The sequence below is a fragment of the Rhamphochromis longiceps genome, linkage group LG17 (genome assembly GCF_057381845.1).
Source record: "Rhamphochromis longiceps isolate RC_006_pf linkage group LG17, R_longiceps_female_GT1.1, whole genome shotgun sequence".
Classification (NCBI taxonomy): Eukaryota; Metazoa; Chordata; class Actinopteri; order Cichliformes; family Cichlidae; genus Rhamphochromis; species Rhamphochromis longiceps.
Window position 1 is genome coordinate 11,231,923 of NC_140573.1, and position 15,429 is coordinate 11,247,351.

Sequence of the window (15,429 nt, forward strand, 5' to 3'; positions counted from 1 at the left end):
CAGTAGTAAATGAAAGAAATGGGCCAGCACTGCTCTTTAGGCTTAAATTGTAAGAAATAAATGTGTAAAATTACAGGAAAGGATCTGGTAGCTCAATGGACATATTTAGATAGTGAAATACAGGAACCTTTCAGTCATTCCATTGTTTAATCTATTACTTAATTACATTGGTGTATTATTAATGGCCATGTGGAAGGTCTTTATCGCCTAAATGTATGAAAATGCAGTTACAACTCCAAAATTTATGCTCTTCTTTACATTTTCCATAGCTGTCCAGTGGGCCCGACTGGAGTCTTTGCTAGGCTGATTCTGATCCCTGGGCTTCAAGTTTGACACCCCTGCTCCAAACAAACTACTAGAGATGGCACGATACCACTTTTTTATGTCCGATACCGATATCATAAATTTGGATATCTGCCGATACCGATATGAATCCGATATAATGTTTTTTAATCAACAAAACTGTTTTTTTTTTTAAATATCTTGCTGCATTTTGTATAAGTTCATACTCAAGTTTAAAACAACAACTACACTAAAGCTATTCTGTTATACCTGTATGCAAAAAAAAATATTTCATAGTTCAGCAATACTGATCAATCTAATAAACTTAAACCTACACCATCCTCCCTATTCTGGTATTTTAAAGAGTACTTAGCATAAATATTAAGCAGCCTAACTAATAGGGTTCCAACTCCCAGCAACAACAAAAATAAAAAAATAAAAAAATAGGGAACCACCCCTCACGCTCCACCTCATGATGCTTAATCGACGTAACCAACCTTAATTTGATGCAGTGTGAAAAAAAATGCACAGAAATCAATTATTTTTCAAGAAATATTAAATAGATTCAACATCTTTCTTCAACAAAATTGCAGACTGCACAGATGGTACCTTCCCAAAGGAAAAAGTACTATAGCTTACTAGGGTATATATATTAGACTTAATAGTTACTATATACAGTAATGGACTTCTATTTATTTTGCATCAAATTAAAACTTTGGGTGTCAGATAATTATTTATTAAAAGCTAGACATTTTAAATGAGAATAAGAAAGAAAAGTATGTCTTTGTGCCCCCTTTTCCCTGTTAATGCCCTATCGGCCCCCCTGGCTAAACTTTGCTAGATGCACCCCTGCACAGTTACCAGCGTCAGCTACGTAGAAAAAGATCCTGGTGTAGAAAGTAATAATAAATAAATTCTAACAACAGCTGATCAAGCTTAAACGTGCTGCTGTTGTTCAGCCGCTGGTTTCCTCTTTCTGGTGCAAAGTGGGCCAAAAGCAAACTAGAGACACGGACTCGCGACAGAAAAGCCGATCAGCTGATCGTTAAGCAGTTTCATGATTGAAGTAGCAGCAAGAAGAGGCAGTCGCTCCATATATCGTTTGTTAAGATTAATGCAGGAATGCTTTACAAACATTCAGAGATGGACTTACACACTTGCTTTACTTCTCTCGGGATAACTTTGTCGGAGATGAAATGCCGGGTTGCTAGCGAAGCTCCAAATGCTATCCAGACCACCGACAGGTCCCGCATGCCACAGCCGCTCTATCACGTGATGCATACTGCTCCGACGTGCTAACGTTCTGAGGTGAGTTACGGCGTGTTGCAAGTTTTGTGAGGTGCTTTCGTGATATTTAATGGATCGGATTACATTTTTTATTTTTCTCCGATATCCGATCCAGTAATTTAGGTCAGTATCGGACCGATACCGATACGTAATATCGGATCGGTCCATCTCTACAAACTACATCCAAACATTCTGCACTGCTTTATTTAGTTTTTTTTTATTTGTGTCATATTCTTTAGTTACATATAAATGACACTCAAACTGGTGTGGAACTCATTTTAAGGTATCCCGCTGCAGTTAGAAGCTTACATACATTCATCATGGAGGTGAATGTTTTGTTAATATTAGCCTTTCAATTATTTCTGTGAACTGTTGTTGTTTTGAGGCTGAATGATTACACTGCAAACATCATTTAAATCACAGCTTTAATTTTTGCAGAAATAAATACAGGGTATACATACTTTACATGCAGCGCACCTGATTTAAAAAAAACAAAGTGACTCTCAGGAAGCTGCACCTTTACCAGGTGCTTCTGGTGTCAACAAGTTTCTGGCACAATTTCTGGTTGTTCTTCTAGGAAGGATTAGTGGAGTTAAATTGAAATGGTTGTTTTCCTGGCAACTGACTTTTAGTTGTTTTATATATTTCAGAGGCAGCCTTAATGTGTGACTGAGGTCACTGCCCAGCTGAGTCCAAGCTTCAAATGGCAGTTTGAGGTTATGCTGAGGCAGTCTACCTTCTTCATTATCATGGGTACAGTGCTCTCGTTCCTCACTTTTAAACCTACAAAACAAAGTTGCATCTAAAGGTGTGACTCATCTGACCATTTAATTTCCAGAAGCTCTCAGTACTAGAGAACATGCATCTTTCTTGGACAACAGCCTATCAGTCCATGGCGATGTGAAGCTTCTTCACAGCAGACTGTGACATTGATGTTTCACTGATGTCTTGGAGGATTTTTTTTTTTTCTTCTGACCATCTGAACCAACTCATCTCAGGGTGACAGCCAGCCTCTCTTTCAGACCTAAGCTAAATGGATATCCTCCCTAGCAACTTGTACTTTTCACCTGATGTTCTGCAAACATTAAACTCTGGAGCTCTCAGGCACATGGGCCCAGAAACCAGTTGGCAACCCGCTGGTCACGTCATGTCCCAAGGGAAAAATGTGTCGTTTCTGAAGGCTGTAAGCTGGGTGAAATTAGAGAGTCACAGAGAAGCTGGTTTCTTCTACACAAACTACGGACAGCTGTGGCAATCTGCTCTTGCTAGGAGGTTTTCACTGCAGCATGATATACCTCTAAGACCAATTTCACCAACAACCTTCCACAACCGTTCACCAACCATTCAGGGAATGCACATTGTTCCCCAGTGTCCTGTGGCTACCAGGCAGTCACTGACCAGTCTCTTGGCCTGCATAACTGGAGCTTTAACAAGAGATTTCCCGACAACTGCCAGGAACCATCAACAGCCACTCACAACTGGTCAAATTATACTCATTCTTCCACAGTGCCCAGTGGTTGCCAGGCAGTTGCCAACTGGTCTCTAGGTCTGTGTGACTGGGGCCTTAGAAATGGCTCCAAGAAACATTATAGACGCGTGTGAATCTACAGTTCTCCTCTTCAGATCTGAACTGAGCACCCTGGACTTTTTTACTGTTCTTGGTCAGAACGACGAGTGCTGTGAAAAGAAAATCTATAAGAAAAGAAGCTGCAGCATTCTCCACTGCAACCACTGAACATCCAGGGTATGGACATTGAGGCTGTGGACAGCTACAGGTACCTTGGTGTTCATCTGAACAATAGACTGGACTGGACTCATAACTCAGACGCCCTCTACAGGAAAGGGCAGAGCAGGCTGTACCTGCTGCGGAGACTCAGGTCGTTTGGAGTGGAGGGCCCACTCCTGAAGACCTTCTATGACTCTGTTGTGGCTTCTGCTATCTTTTATGGCGTGGTCTGCTGGGGCGGCAGCATCTCTGCTGGGGACAGGAAGAGACTGAACAGGGTGATCCGAAGGGCCAGCTCTGTTCTAGGATGCCCTCTGGACCCAGTGGAGGTGGTGAGTGACAGGAGAACGGCGGCTAAGCTGTCATCCCTGATGGACAACATCTCCCACCCCATGCAGCAGACTGTGACAGCACTGAGCAGCTCCTTCAGTGGGAGACTGCGGCACCCACGGTGTGGGACGGAGAGATTTCGCAGGTCTTTCCTCCCCACTGCTGTCAGACTCCATAATAAAGACTTTAACTGAACAAACACACACATCCATACATATGCAATAATACTAAGTGCAATAATCCTTTCTGTCATCGTTGTATTTTTACTCAGTTGTATATAGTATTTGTATTTGTATTCTATTTTTATCTTATTGTATATTTATTTTATTTTATTCTACTGTATATAGTATTTTATTTTATTCTATTCTGTACAGTTGTGTACTGTATTTATTCTTATTGTATTCTAATTTTTGCCTCATAACTTTTGCACTGTCCACTTCCTGCTGTGACAAAACAAATTTCCCACGTGTGGGACTAATAAAGGTTATCTTATCTTATCTTATCTTATCTTATCTTATCAGCTGTGATCAGTCAGGATCACTCACAGGAATTGTGAGTGCCTTGTCAACACATTTTGAAACTTTTAGTACCTCTGAAAGACAGTGCAAGTATATTGTTGGCTATGTATATTAAATTTCAACTTAAAACATATTTTAGGAAACACATAATAAATTCCTGAGTCATTTGCATGTTATGCATCTAGTCCAGCATTAAAAAAAAAAAGAAAAAAAAAGCAGTTCACAGAATTTACTGAAACCCAAGATAGCGAAAATATTTACATCCATGATGAGTGTGTGCCAACTTTCTAAAGAAACTGTGTCTCCAAACCTTCAAACAAAGAAACAAAGAATCCACATTCTCAGACTTTTGTTTGTAAGACATCAGCCTTCACAAACTCGCAGCTTAATGGTGTATTATCCTTTTCTACTTAATGAAAATCAAAAATCAGTCATGTGATTCGGCTGTGGCTTTTGCTTACAATTAAAGAACAGAAAAACAAAGACTGAACAGTTTTGACATTTTTAGTAATTTTTTTTATTTTTTATTTTTTTAGCACACATATGCCATGGCATCAAAGCCAGCGTCTGGGTCCTTCCAACGGACAAACAGTATTTATAAAGTGTCCCACAGGCCTTTTCCGCTCTTACCGTCTGCAGACATCCGACAAGTAAACAAAAGCAGAAACACAGACACTTAAGGTTACTCACCTCGGCTCCTCATCTTTGGAGCGCTTTGGACAATATTTCTTCACCAAGTTCCTGACAGACAAAAGACACAGAGAAGCAGACTTGTGTAAGACATTTTAACTGTGGTAGAGAGACACACACATGTATACACACACACACACATATAGAAAATAGGCATCATAGTTTATTATTAGAGATGAATAACACATTTAAACATCAAAGTCTCTGCTTGTCCATTCCCTCAGGCTCTGCTAGCACAAACTACAGTTACAGTGTGATTTAATTATTTAGCTAGAGTGCAGAGGAATGTGTGTGTGCAACAAACTCTATGTGTGTGTGTGTGTGCGCACGCACACACGCATGCATGCGAGTTGTCTTGCTATCAGTGACAAAATAAGGAGTTTCTGCCTGATTTCCTGGAAACATGTTTCATGCAGACCTTTGATCACTCTTCACAAATCCTCAGCGGTGTGCGTCTTTTTTTTCATCTATTCACAAGAGATATCCCTCCTTTGAAATCCCAAATGCGCCGCCAGTGGGACTCTACTGGTTTTTAAATGTGAGTTACTAGGTCCGTGCCCGGTGAGTTTTGAAAAAGGTTGAATCAACAGACACAGTGAATAAACACACGAGGCACTGTGCTGATGCTGTTATAGCTCAGACTTTGAGCATGCTGGAGACAAAGACAGGCTGCTGTTAAATACATATATTTACCCTTCTTTTAGTTTTACATCATTTCATCTCATGTCTTCATTCCTATTGTCAGTGCATTGCTTTAGACTGTTTTTTAAGTGTGCTACATGTAACTATGGCAAAAAAAAGCAAAAAAACAAAACAAGCAGCGCTTCATCTCTGACCTTCTTCATCTTCCATACATTACTAGAATAAAACTTTTATACTACTCTCAGTATATTGCATTTTTTGTCTTGAAGAAAGGCTTTTTGCTGTTGGTGTGTTACTGCTCTTAATGAACCCAACAGTGCACACGCAGCTGTATTATACCAAAGGATATAAATATTCATTTGGGATTCAGTCCCAGGAGTGGCAGCATTTACATTAGCCTGATCAAATGCACAAAAAAAGCTTCAATATAGAATCTTCAGCATCAAAGGATTACCCAGTATGTATATGAAGGAAAAGACAACACCATCACACTTAATCTGTGTTTCATAAAGCTGAATTTTATGCTTTTTTTTGTCTTAAAGTATATCAATATAACTTTCTGTATTTGACATTTTGAATATATATGTGTGTGTGTGTGTGTGTGTGTGTGTGTGTGTGTGTGTGTGTGTGTGTGTGTGTGTGTGTGTGTACCGTAGCTGCTTGGCATAGTTTTGCTCTATCTCCAGTCTCTCCTTGACAAACTTTGCATAGCGCTCAAGAAAGTCAATCCCCCATTGAGTGTGTTTGTCCAGATTCTCGAACTGGTCCTAAAGACAAAAACACAGTAAGACAGAAAAAGACACATTTAATAAGGACTTTCAGGACACGGTGAACAAAGGGTTCAAATTCAAAGATTAGTCAGCAGTCCATGTGGAATGACTCTGAACATACAAATGAGATACACATTTCCTTCTGCTGGCTCAGCTCTAAAAAGTATTAGTGAGCTGTGTACATCTCATGCATCCCTGATTTAAACCACCACATGTGGACAAATCACAATAAATCAGCTGCAGACTCGACATCAGAAGCAGCAAAATTAAGATCAGCATGAGGACGGAATAATGATTGATTCGTACAAATTACATATGACATACTGTTTCAGACTTGAGTATTATTGGTGGTTTGATGAGGAACCCAAAGGCCAGTGAAATCAGTGTCTGTGGCCACATGCCCACATTCGATCCATTCTCATTGAAATCCATCCAGCTGAAGGTTTTCGGGCCAACTGTTTACATTTATTGTGAGTGAACAAGGCATTTTCATGTCCAGATGAGTTGAATCAGCATGATGCATGCAACAACTGTCAAATATGTCCTGCATCATTCTTTTTCATGGGCTACCAATCATCTGTTCACTGCAGTAGTTGCAGTTATTGTCCTGCTCCTGCAGTCAAAGGTTTCTGACTCTCCAGAGGGGATCAGTTCAGCTTGTGCTTACACAGACGGAGGATACGCATGCAAAGAATGGAGACAGAAAGCAGCCAGGGCGAACATTTACATCCCAGAAATGCTCTTTATAGTCCATCCCTCTCAAACTGATGGAAGCTTCATTGGGTTTGGGTTCTGGTTGCTTTGCTTGAGGTGTTTTTTGAAAAGGAAACCAAGACTTCACTGTCAACTGGTGGTGCAACAATTTTAAACTTTATAATTTAATATATTAGCTTTTTTTGTTTTGTTTTTTGTTGCATTGTAGATTATTCTTTTTCTATCCACAGTGCACTGCCTCATGGCGGTAAACGATCAAGCATCCTGCTCCACAATCACCCTCATCAAACACAATCAACCCTGGACCCTGCCCAGGACAAACACTCTTATCTATAGCCCACATTGGTGGTTGCTGGTCACTTAATTGTTTTGCGTAAGGCCACCACAATGGCTGTAGATTTGCTAATGGCTGTAGCAATTCTTCAGCTGGAACCAGCTTGCACTGTTACTGCTTTTATAGTGGATCTTACTCTGCCTTTTTCACTCAAATACTGAACATCCTTGTCACTTCTGTCAACTCAGATGAACACCATGACTTTTTCAAAGTACTGAAAGCTCTCCATTAAGACAAAATCAAACCAAAAAGGTGGAAATATGTCAACTACTGTGGACACTGACATCAAAATACCCATCAAGTGAGCCACATGAGCTACTGCTCTGTGTGCTTTAGGCTGCATGTGGGTGTGTGAGTGTGTGTGTGTCAACATGAAGCTTGAACTGGAGAAAAAGAAGGTCACAGAGGCAAACATGAAACAGCCAACCCTTGCTTGTCCAGTTATTACTTTCTTCAAACACAAAGAGAACAAAAGGAAGCCGAAACAATACTGCAATTTACCTTGCTGTGTACATAGAACAGCAGTGTCAGCAGCAACTGATACCCATACTTAAATGCCAAGTATGGTCTTAAAATCATTAGCAATATGTTCAGAAGTTAACTGCCAGAGTTCTCACCCACCCTAAGCCTTGGCAGCACATCACCCCCACCCTTATGCATCTTCACTGGCTCCTGGTTAAGTTCTGTATCTCCTACAAAATCCCCCTCCTCACCAACAGATCCCTACACAGCACTCTAGGACGTCCTCCTTCCCTTCACATCATCCTGGAATCGGATTTCCACCAACAGGGATCTACTGTTCACCCCACACACCAGCCTGCCATCCTAAATTTGGCAATGCCCCTCTCTGGCAATTTCAAAAAGCAATTATTATAATAATAATTATTATTATAACCTCAGTTCACACACAGAAACAGCTTCTCTAAATCATATTTCTCTAACCAATGTGGAAAAAACTGCATGTTACTAAAAATGACAGGCATTTTTCCCTCCTGCTATACTTGAATTCAATGTATCACTCTACTATTCTGCCACGTTTTCCTCCCCACTGTCCACTGAGGTCCATAATAAGTGCTTCACTAAAGCTTGTAACATCGTGTTTCCACTGTGAAGTGTGGAAGAAATTCTGTCTGGTTCAAGACAAAAACTGCAAACAAGAGGGGGGGCTGCAGTCCAAAAGCAGCCATCAGTCAAAGAATATGCTCACTAATTACAACCAGTGAGATAAACAAAGCGACCCCAGCATGTTCACACAAGCAGCAGGATGAAACACAGAGTTCCCATTGGTCTCTATGGAGCGTGCTGGCAGTTTCCTCTAAGTGAGAAATAAACTGCAAAAGGGCACATTTTCTTATTCAAGCATAAAGATTTCACCCAAAACCGAGCAGCCAAAGACAAAACAAGAAGCCGAGCAGCAGGGTGAAAAAACAAAAATCAAAGAACGGCAATCTGCATGTTTTGGTGGAGCTTTTGGATCAATATTTTCTGCATCCTGTCTGTCTGGCTGCATCTGGTTAATGCGTACCGGCCCTGTTTCTTGCCAGCCTGTCTGGCTCGTTTTAGCAGCATGTCTGGCTGTGGTTGCGTCAGCCTCTGTGACGGTGCCTATGAATAAGTAATACGAGTATGAGCTCATCCTGTAGTTTGTGGCAAGCTGAGCACAGGCTGCCTCACTGGGGAAATGACAGCATCTTCCCGGTCTTCTCTGGGATGAAAATAACGCTGGCTGAAGAGTTGCAGCCTAAATCTGGGATTTGCAATGTGGCTTGGTCTCAGTAAAGGCACCTGCACCACTCACACTTTCTCTGCAGGGAGTCAAATATCAGTTTTTGGACATCTAGTATTCCTCATAACTACGGTAAGTACTAAGTAACAAGACCAGCAATAGTTTTTTTAACCTGTGTATCCAGTCCCGTGTTAAGCCAGTCAGCCGTTATCAGAGTTAGACTGCAGTCTAAGAAGAGAAACTCAGGCATCCCCAGCAACCTCTTCCAACTAGTTCAGGGGAACACCAAGGGTTCCAAAGCCAGCTGAGAGATCTCATTTCTCCGGAGTTTGTCCCAGGTTCTCTTCCCTCACAGAGGAGACATCCAGGAGGCAACCAGTCTCCAAACAGCTGCAGTCTGACTGCAATCACTCTCAGACAGATTGGTGAAGGTTTGCAAATAACTGCCGTCCAATTTGTAGATGGAGACAGACTGCCTACACAATTAATTAGAGTCAGTCTGCACCAGTGATCATCATTTTGCAGCTGAGGACGTGCAGGTCTGCAGACTGAGTAGTGGAGACAGTGGATGAGAGGTTGGGTTTTTGTTTTTTTACAATAATTTATTAAAACGTCTTTCTCATTTTGATGTAGACAGCCATGTGGTCAGATTTAAAATGCAAGCAGTGAGTGGTTCAGTGTTTCGCAGCGTATACACAGTGTATTTTAGCCCAACTCGATCCAAAATTCATTGTGAACTTTTCAATGATGATATTCTACAATGAATTACTGAGATGTGTTATGTGTGTTACTTGTTATACTCTTTGCTCTTTAATACATTTTACCCATTATGACCTGTAATTAATTATCAGAATTTTATTTTTTATTTTTTTGTTAAACAAATACAACCACTAAAATTGAATCTTAAATGCTTATTTTGTTCATTCTAACTTGTATTTGGAAAAATTTGCTGGAAATTCACAACTTAACTTTTTTCAGGAAATGACTTCTTTATCACTAATGCTGTTGTTCCAGGACGGGGTCAAACTTTTCCCTGCAGTATCGAAAATGGTATTGAGTAGCAAGTATTTTCCTCAGTATCGAGTTTGAAATTCTAGTATATTGACAACTCTAGTATTAACACGAGCAGAGGGAGCTCATTTCTGTCGTTTGTATCCGTGATCTCTTCTTTTTTCCACTGCCCAAAGCCTGCAGACACAGGTGAGGACAGGCAGGTAGACTGACCAGTAAATCAATAGCTTCAGTTTCACACTCAGTTTTCTCTTCACTGCAACATCTACCAATCTCTCCATTTCTTGTGAACAAGACCCCAGGGTACTTAAACTCCTCTACTTGAGGCAGTAACGGTGGTGCCAATTATCATCTCCGCAACTTCACACTGGGCTTCAAACCTCCCCAGTATGAGCTGGAGGTCACCATCTAATGAGCCAAAAGAACTACATCATCCACGGAAAACAGAGTGCTGCTTGGCTGTGCCTATCAACTAATCAACTAAGTTTAATATTTAAACTGCTGGTACATTGATCCAAAACAATGTTCATATGTACAAATGAAATATTAAAATGATAAACATACACCTTGGGATTTGATTTCACTGTTTCTGTTTGTATACTATATGATATTTAAAAAGACTAGCTCACAAAATAACACACATCATACGAGCTGAACCCTCAAAGCAGCAGAAAGGTGAACTAACAGCAATATTATCATCAGCAGGAACACAACATCCTGTCACACAATCCCCACATAATCACAGGAAGAGGTGCCTCCACAAACACAGCAGTAACACTAGACCCCTCCATCACAATGCATTTGGACTGTTGTACAGTGTGTGCTGGGGATAAAAATACTTGCACTGAAAGCGATATCATTTAGCCAGAGCGAAAAATACTTTAACTGAAAATCTTTTAACAAAATAAATAAACCATGCTATTTTTTTGGTTTTAAAGTCTAAACTTTAAAAAAAAAAAAAACAGAAAAATTAGAGGAAATATTTTTTTTAAGTCTCTCCACCCAAACTAGCATAGATAGCATATCAAAAATAAATTAATGTTGACCTTTGGCTTCATGCACAATCCCAGCTCAGGTAAATGTCCTCTGCTTAACCCATTATGCCCATTAGCCCATTATAACAAAATTCCGGACCAGAGAAGGTGTAACAGTGTAAGTTCCCTATCAGTTAATTACAATATGATGAAAGATTCTTACAGATTTTTTTTTCTGTCTAGTCAAATCATAACACACTCCACTTTTATGACTCACTAGTGGAAAAAAAGATTGTCATTATCTTTATATAACCCAGACTGAGAATCATAGATGACATCAATGCTGCAGTAATGCTTTTGAACATTAACACACATGAACATTTCACTATAAGGAAACTAGGGAGCAAAAAATAAAAATAATGACAATCAATTCCAGTTAGCCTTTATTTCTGCTGGGAGATACAGATACAGGTCCTAGTGAACAGTCTGAACACAGCCGGTCGATTGGTAAATTCATAACATCAGTAAATGTGAAGCTTCATGCTGTCCTTACACTGTACTTTTAAGATAGCTCCAAGGTGGACAAGCTTATATAGCCAAGGCTTGTTTGCTGATTGAAAATGTTCATAAAGTCGTTGCAATCTTAAAAAAATCTTAAAAAAACAAAACAAAACAAAACCAAGTACACCCTCGCTGTTCCATAGGAACTGAGCGGTAGTCAGGTTATGAACACTTGAATAATTGATCATAAGCAACTGTGAGAACTAGAGCTGGGCGATATGAGATTTTTTCATATCACGATATGTTTTTTTCATTTCAGGCGATAACGATATCTATCACGATATGAGCCAAATAACTATATTTGTAAGATTTAAATGTGCCGTTGCTCACAAGTAAAATGTGAAATAATCAGCAGCTTGTTTTTATTTAAATATTTATTTCCCATAATAAGTTCAACAGGGTAGATGTACTTAAGGAACATGAGACTTTTTCAGATAAATAAAGGCAAATATTGCAAACTACACAAAAGGCAGCCGCTAAAGCGTTTAAGTTTCAAAATAGAACAAACGAAACAGACTAAATTGTCAATTCCACTTAGAAACAAAATATTAATTCTAAAAATAAATCTTAGTTTGTTTTACAGAAGAACAGACAAAACTGACTAACTTTTGTCAATATCAAATAAACTGAGAACTAAAAGGAAATTCTCAATCTCTCCTTGTTGTATAGCTGAGCTTTTCAAACAGTTTTAACAGTTACTTTAGTCTGACAAAAGCCGAATGACGAATTAGCGCTTCCAGTCAGAGACTGAGGCTACGTCCACACGTACACGGGTATTTGTGAAAACGGAGATTTTCCGTTTTCGTTTTAAAAAATAATCCCGTCCGCACATAAAGGGAGAAATGAAGGAAAACGCTGCTATGAACATGCCAAAGCAGCAGGTGGCGCTAGATTCCTAACCGTGCAGAAATGTTGGCCAATCAGAAGTCTAGAAGCCTCGGTGGGAAAAAGTAAACAAAGCTGGGGCATAGAAGCAGAACCGAGTCGTATGTGTGGACGGACAGTAACTGTGTGTATATGTAAGCATTTAAACACTGCAGAGAGTAGAATTAACAGTATTGTAGAAATTCATTTCACCGAAACAATAACGTGGCGCACAGTGTGACGCATGCTCCAGTTTATTGTATTTCCAGACTTGCTTTCGGCACAATTTACAGTGCACGTTACTCTGTTTTTTGTCAGACTTGAAATTAGGGCTGCTCAATTAATCGAATTTTAATCACGATTACGATCTGGGCTTTCAACGATCATTAAAAATGACTGAGCCGATTATTAGCCCCTCCCTCGCGCTGCTCCGTGTGGCAAATCAAGCGCACTGCTCTGCATTTCGAACACGCGTCACAACAATTAAGAGGACCCGAGGGAAGCTCGGAAAGCTAAGCAGAAGTTATTTGGAGAGGAGAGTGACTGCCGTTGGTTGAAAAGAAAGGTAAAGAAAAAAAACTTCAGTGGTGTGGAAACATTATGGGTTCGCGGAGTCAGATGTGGATCAAGTAGACACAGTGTGTAAACTTTGCTATGGTGTCGTAGCTGCACCACAGAGCAACACTGCAAAGTTCACATTTTTCATTTATTTCTTATATTGCAAACATTTGCACTGTTATCAGTATTTGCACACTATTTTATATTATTTTTTTAAAGTCATTATTCAATACATTGTTATTCTTAACCCTTTAAAGCCGGTCAGAGCAGCATGCTCGTTTTGTGTAACTATTTTTAAATCCCTGTAGAACCTGAACCGCTAAGCTAGCACAATAAATTTTTTTCCATATGAAACCAGAGGAGTTACATCTTATGCCATCAGCTTGTCCTAGGTCACGGTTTCCTTCCACATATAGCTTTGCAAAAATTGCATAAAAAGCGCTTGCAGGAACAAAAACATAATATTCCAGAAACACGCTTTGCCGATCCGATCAGCTGTTCATAACACTTCCCACATTGAAAAAGACGTCAACGCGAACTATCGCAAGTGACGTCGTTTTTGCGGAAAATGTAGTTTTTTTTACTTGTAGGCCTTAGAACTCGAATTGCACTGCTGGAAATAGTTTATTTTGATGCACATGCACATTCTTTGCAAATTTGCATCATAGGATTGTTTTTTCTTTTTTCCTGCAGTATATAAAAATTGCTGTATCTCCAAAAATAAAACTATGAAGACACTCAAAATAAATTTCCTGTTGTTGTAAACTATTTTTTGCAACTTTTTTGTATTTAAAGTTTTGAGGGATAAACCTCTTAAATTTCTCCAAGTAGAAATATATGTAAAAAAACAAAACAAAAACGATTTTCAATTTTTTTTTGTAGTTTATTGCACTTTTTTGCAATTAATGTAGTTACTATGGACTTAATACATACACATTTTAAAAATATGGGCTATAACAGTTGTATTGATGTATAGCAACGTGAAATGCTCCCACAAATGGCACTACAGCATGTAAAAAAAAAAAATATATAAGCTCTGGCGGACGAAATAAATATCGTCAAATAATCGTGATCTCAATTTCAGTGAAAATAATCGTGATTATCATTTTTGCCATAATCGAGCAGCCCTACTTGAAATAGCCGAAATACCTTCAAACTACGGAACTTCTATGGCTCTTCCGTTCGACAATCTCTCCGGCATTGGAACCATCATCTGTTTTCTCTTCGGTCACGCTCGGTTGATTTTTCTAGTCGGCACACTCATTTCCTCCATTACGCGCTGGCTCCATTACCCGCTGGCTGCTTCCCAAACAAACACATGTGCGGCTTGGCACTTGTGCTGTACGTAACAAGCCACGCAACGTGACGCTGCGGCTGTGATTGGTTCGGCTCTGCGCTACTTAATTTGGATTGGCTGACCTTTTTTTTTTTTTTTTTTTAGAGGACAAGAGCGGCGAGGTCTATCGCGATAGCTTAATTTCTCTATCGAGTAAAAGTTATATCGCGATACATATCGTTATCGTTCTATCGCCCAGCTCTAGTGAGAACTTCTATAAAAGCAGATGCAGCGATCTTAAAGAAGCAATTTTTGTTGGCCATCAAGCTAGGAAGCTTGTTTTAAGTCCACTTCCAAACAATTTTCCAATCTTTCCACAGTTAAAAACAGAATTCACAAATGGAAAGCATGGAAGATAGTCTTTCCAGGAGTGGATGTCCCAGCAAATTCACCACAAGATCAGATAGTCAGACTTTACAGGCCTCCGTTTGCATGTTAAATGTTCATGATGGATTCATGATAATGCACTTAGAAAAAGACCGAACAAGTATGGCTTAGTTGGATGGGTTGCCTTGCTTCTTCTCTCTTAAAACATCGCAGCACAGCTTTCGGTTTGCATGAAAAATATACTAAACTTCTGGGACAAAGTCATTTGTACAGCCGAGGCCAATGTGAAGCTGTCTGGCTATAATGCACAGCACCACAAAAACCCCAAACACAGCATATCAGCACAAATAGAGCAGTGCGATATGACCAAAAATATTTATCACGATATACATTTGAAAATTTGCGATAACGATATAACTGACAATATAATTGGCACTAGACAAAATACTTTACAACTCCACAACTAGTGCAAAAAAAAACAAAAAACAAACCCATCAATGTATTTTCACTTAAACAAGCAGCTGTTTTTTTATGTGCATTAAAGTCATAAAAATTTAACAGTGCAAATGCAAATTCCTTGCTGACAGTTGAACCAAAAGGCATTTCCAGTGGAAATTGGCCGACATATCCTCAGCATAACCATGTATAATATCCACAAAATTAAAAAGAGGTTATACACACACAATACGGTAGAAGCACAGTATGTATCACTCCGCGAGGCTCCTGCCTACGATAGCCGCAATGCTCCGACAATCCACGAAGCGGTGCGGCTTTGTAGC

At 39.6% G+C, this 15,429-nt stretch overlaps 1 protein-coding gene across 2 annotated transcripts in view; it reads right to left on the reverse strand.

Moving 5' to 3' along the window:
* Positions 1-15,429, reverse strand: part of fnbp1l (formin binding protein 1-like) — a 58,073-nt gene that overhangs the window by 16,549 nt on the left and 26,095 nt on the right. For both annotated transcript variants that reach the window (XM_085386060.1, XM_085386059.1), the window contains exons 2-3: positions 6,127-6,242; positions 4,834-4,884 (exon numbers count right to left, since the gene is read on the reverse strand). In XM_085386060.1, coding sequence (XP_085242186.1) covers positions 4,834-4,884; positions 6,127-6,242 — 167 coding nt within the window. The remainder of the gene's footprint in view (positions 1-4,833; positions 4,885-6,126; positions 6,243-15,429) is intronic.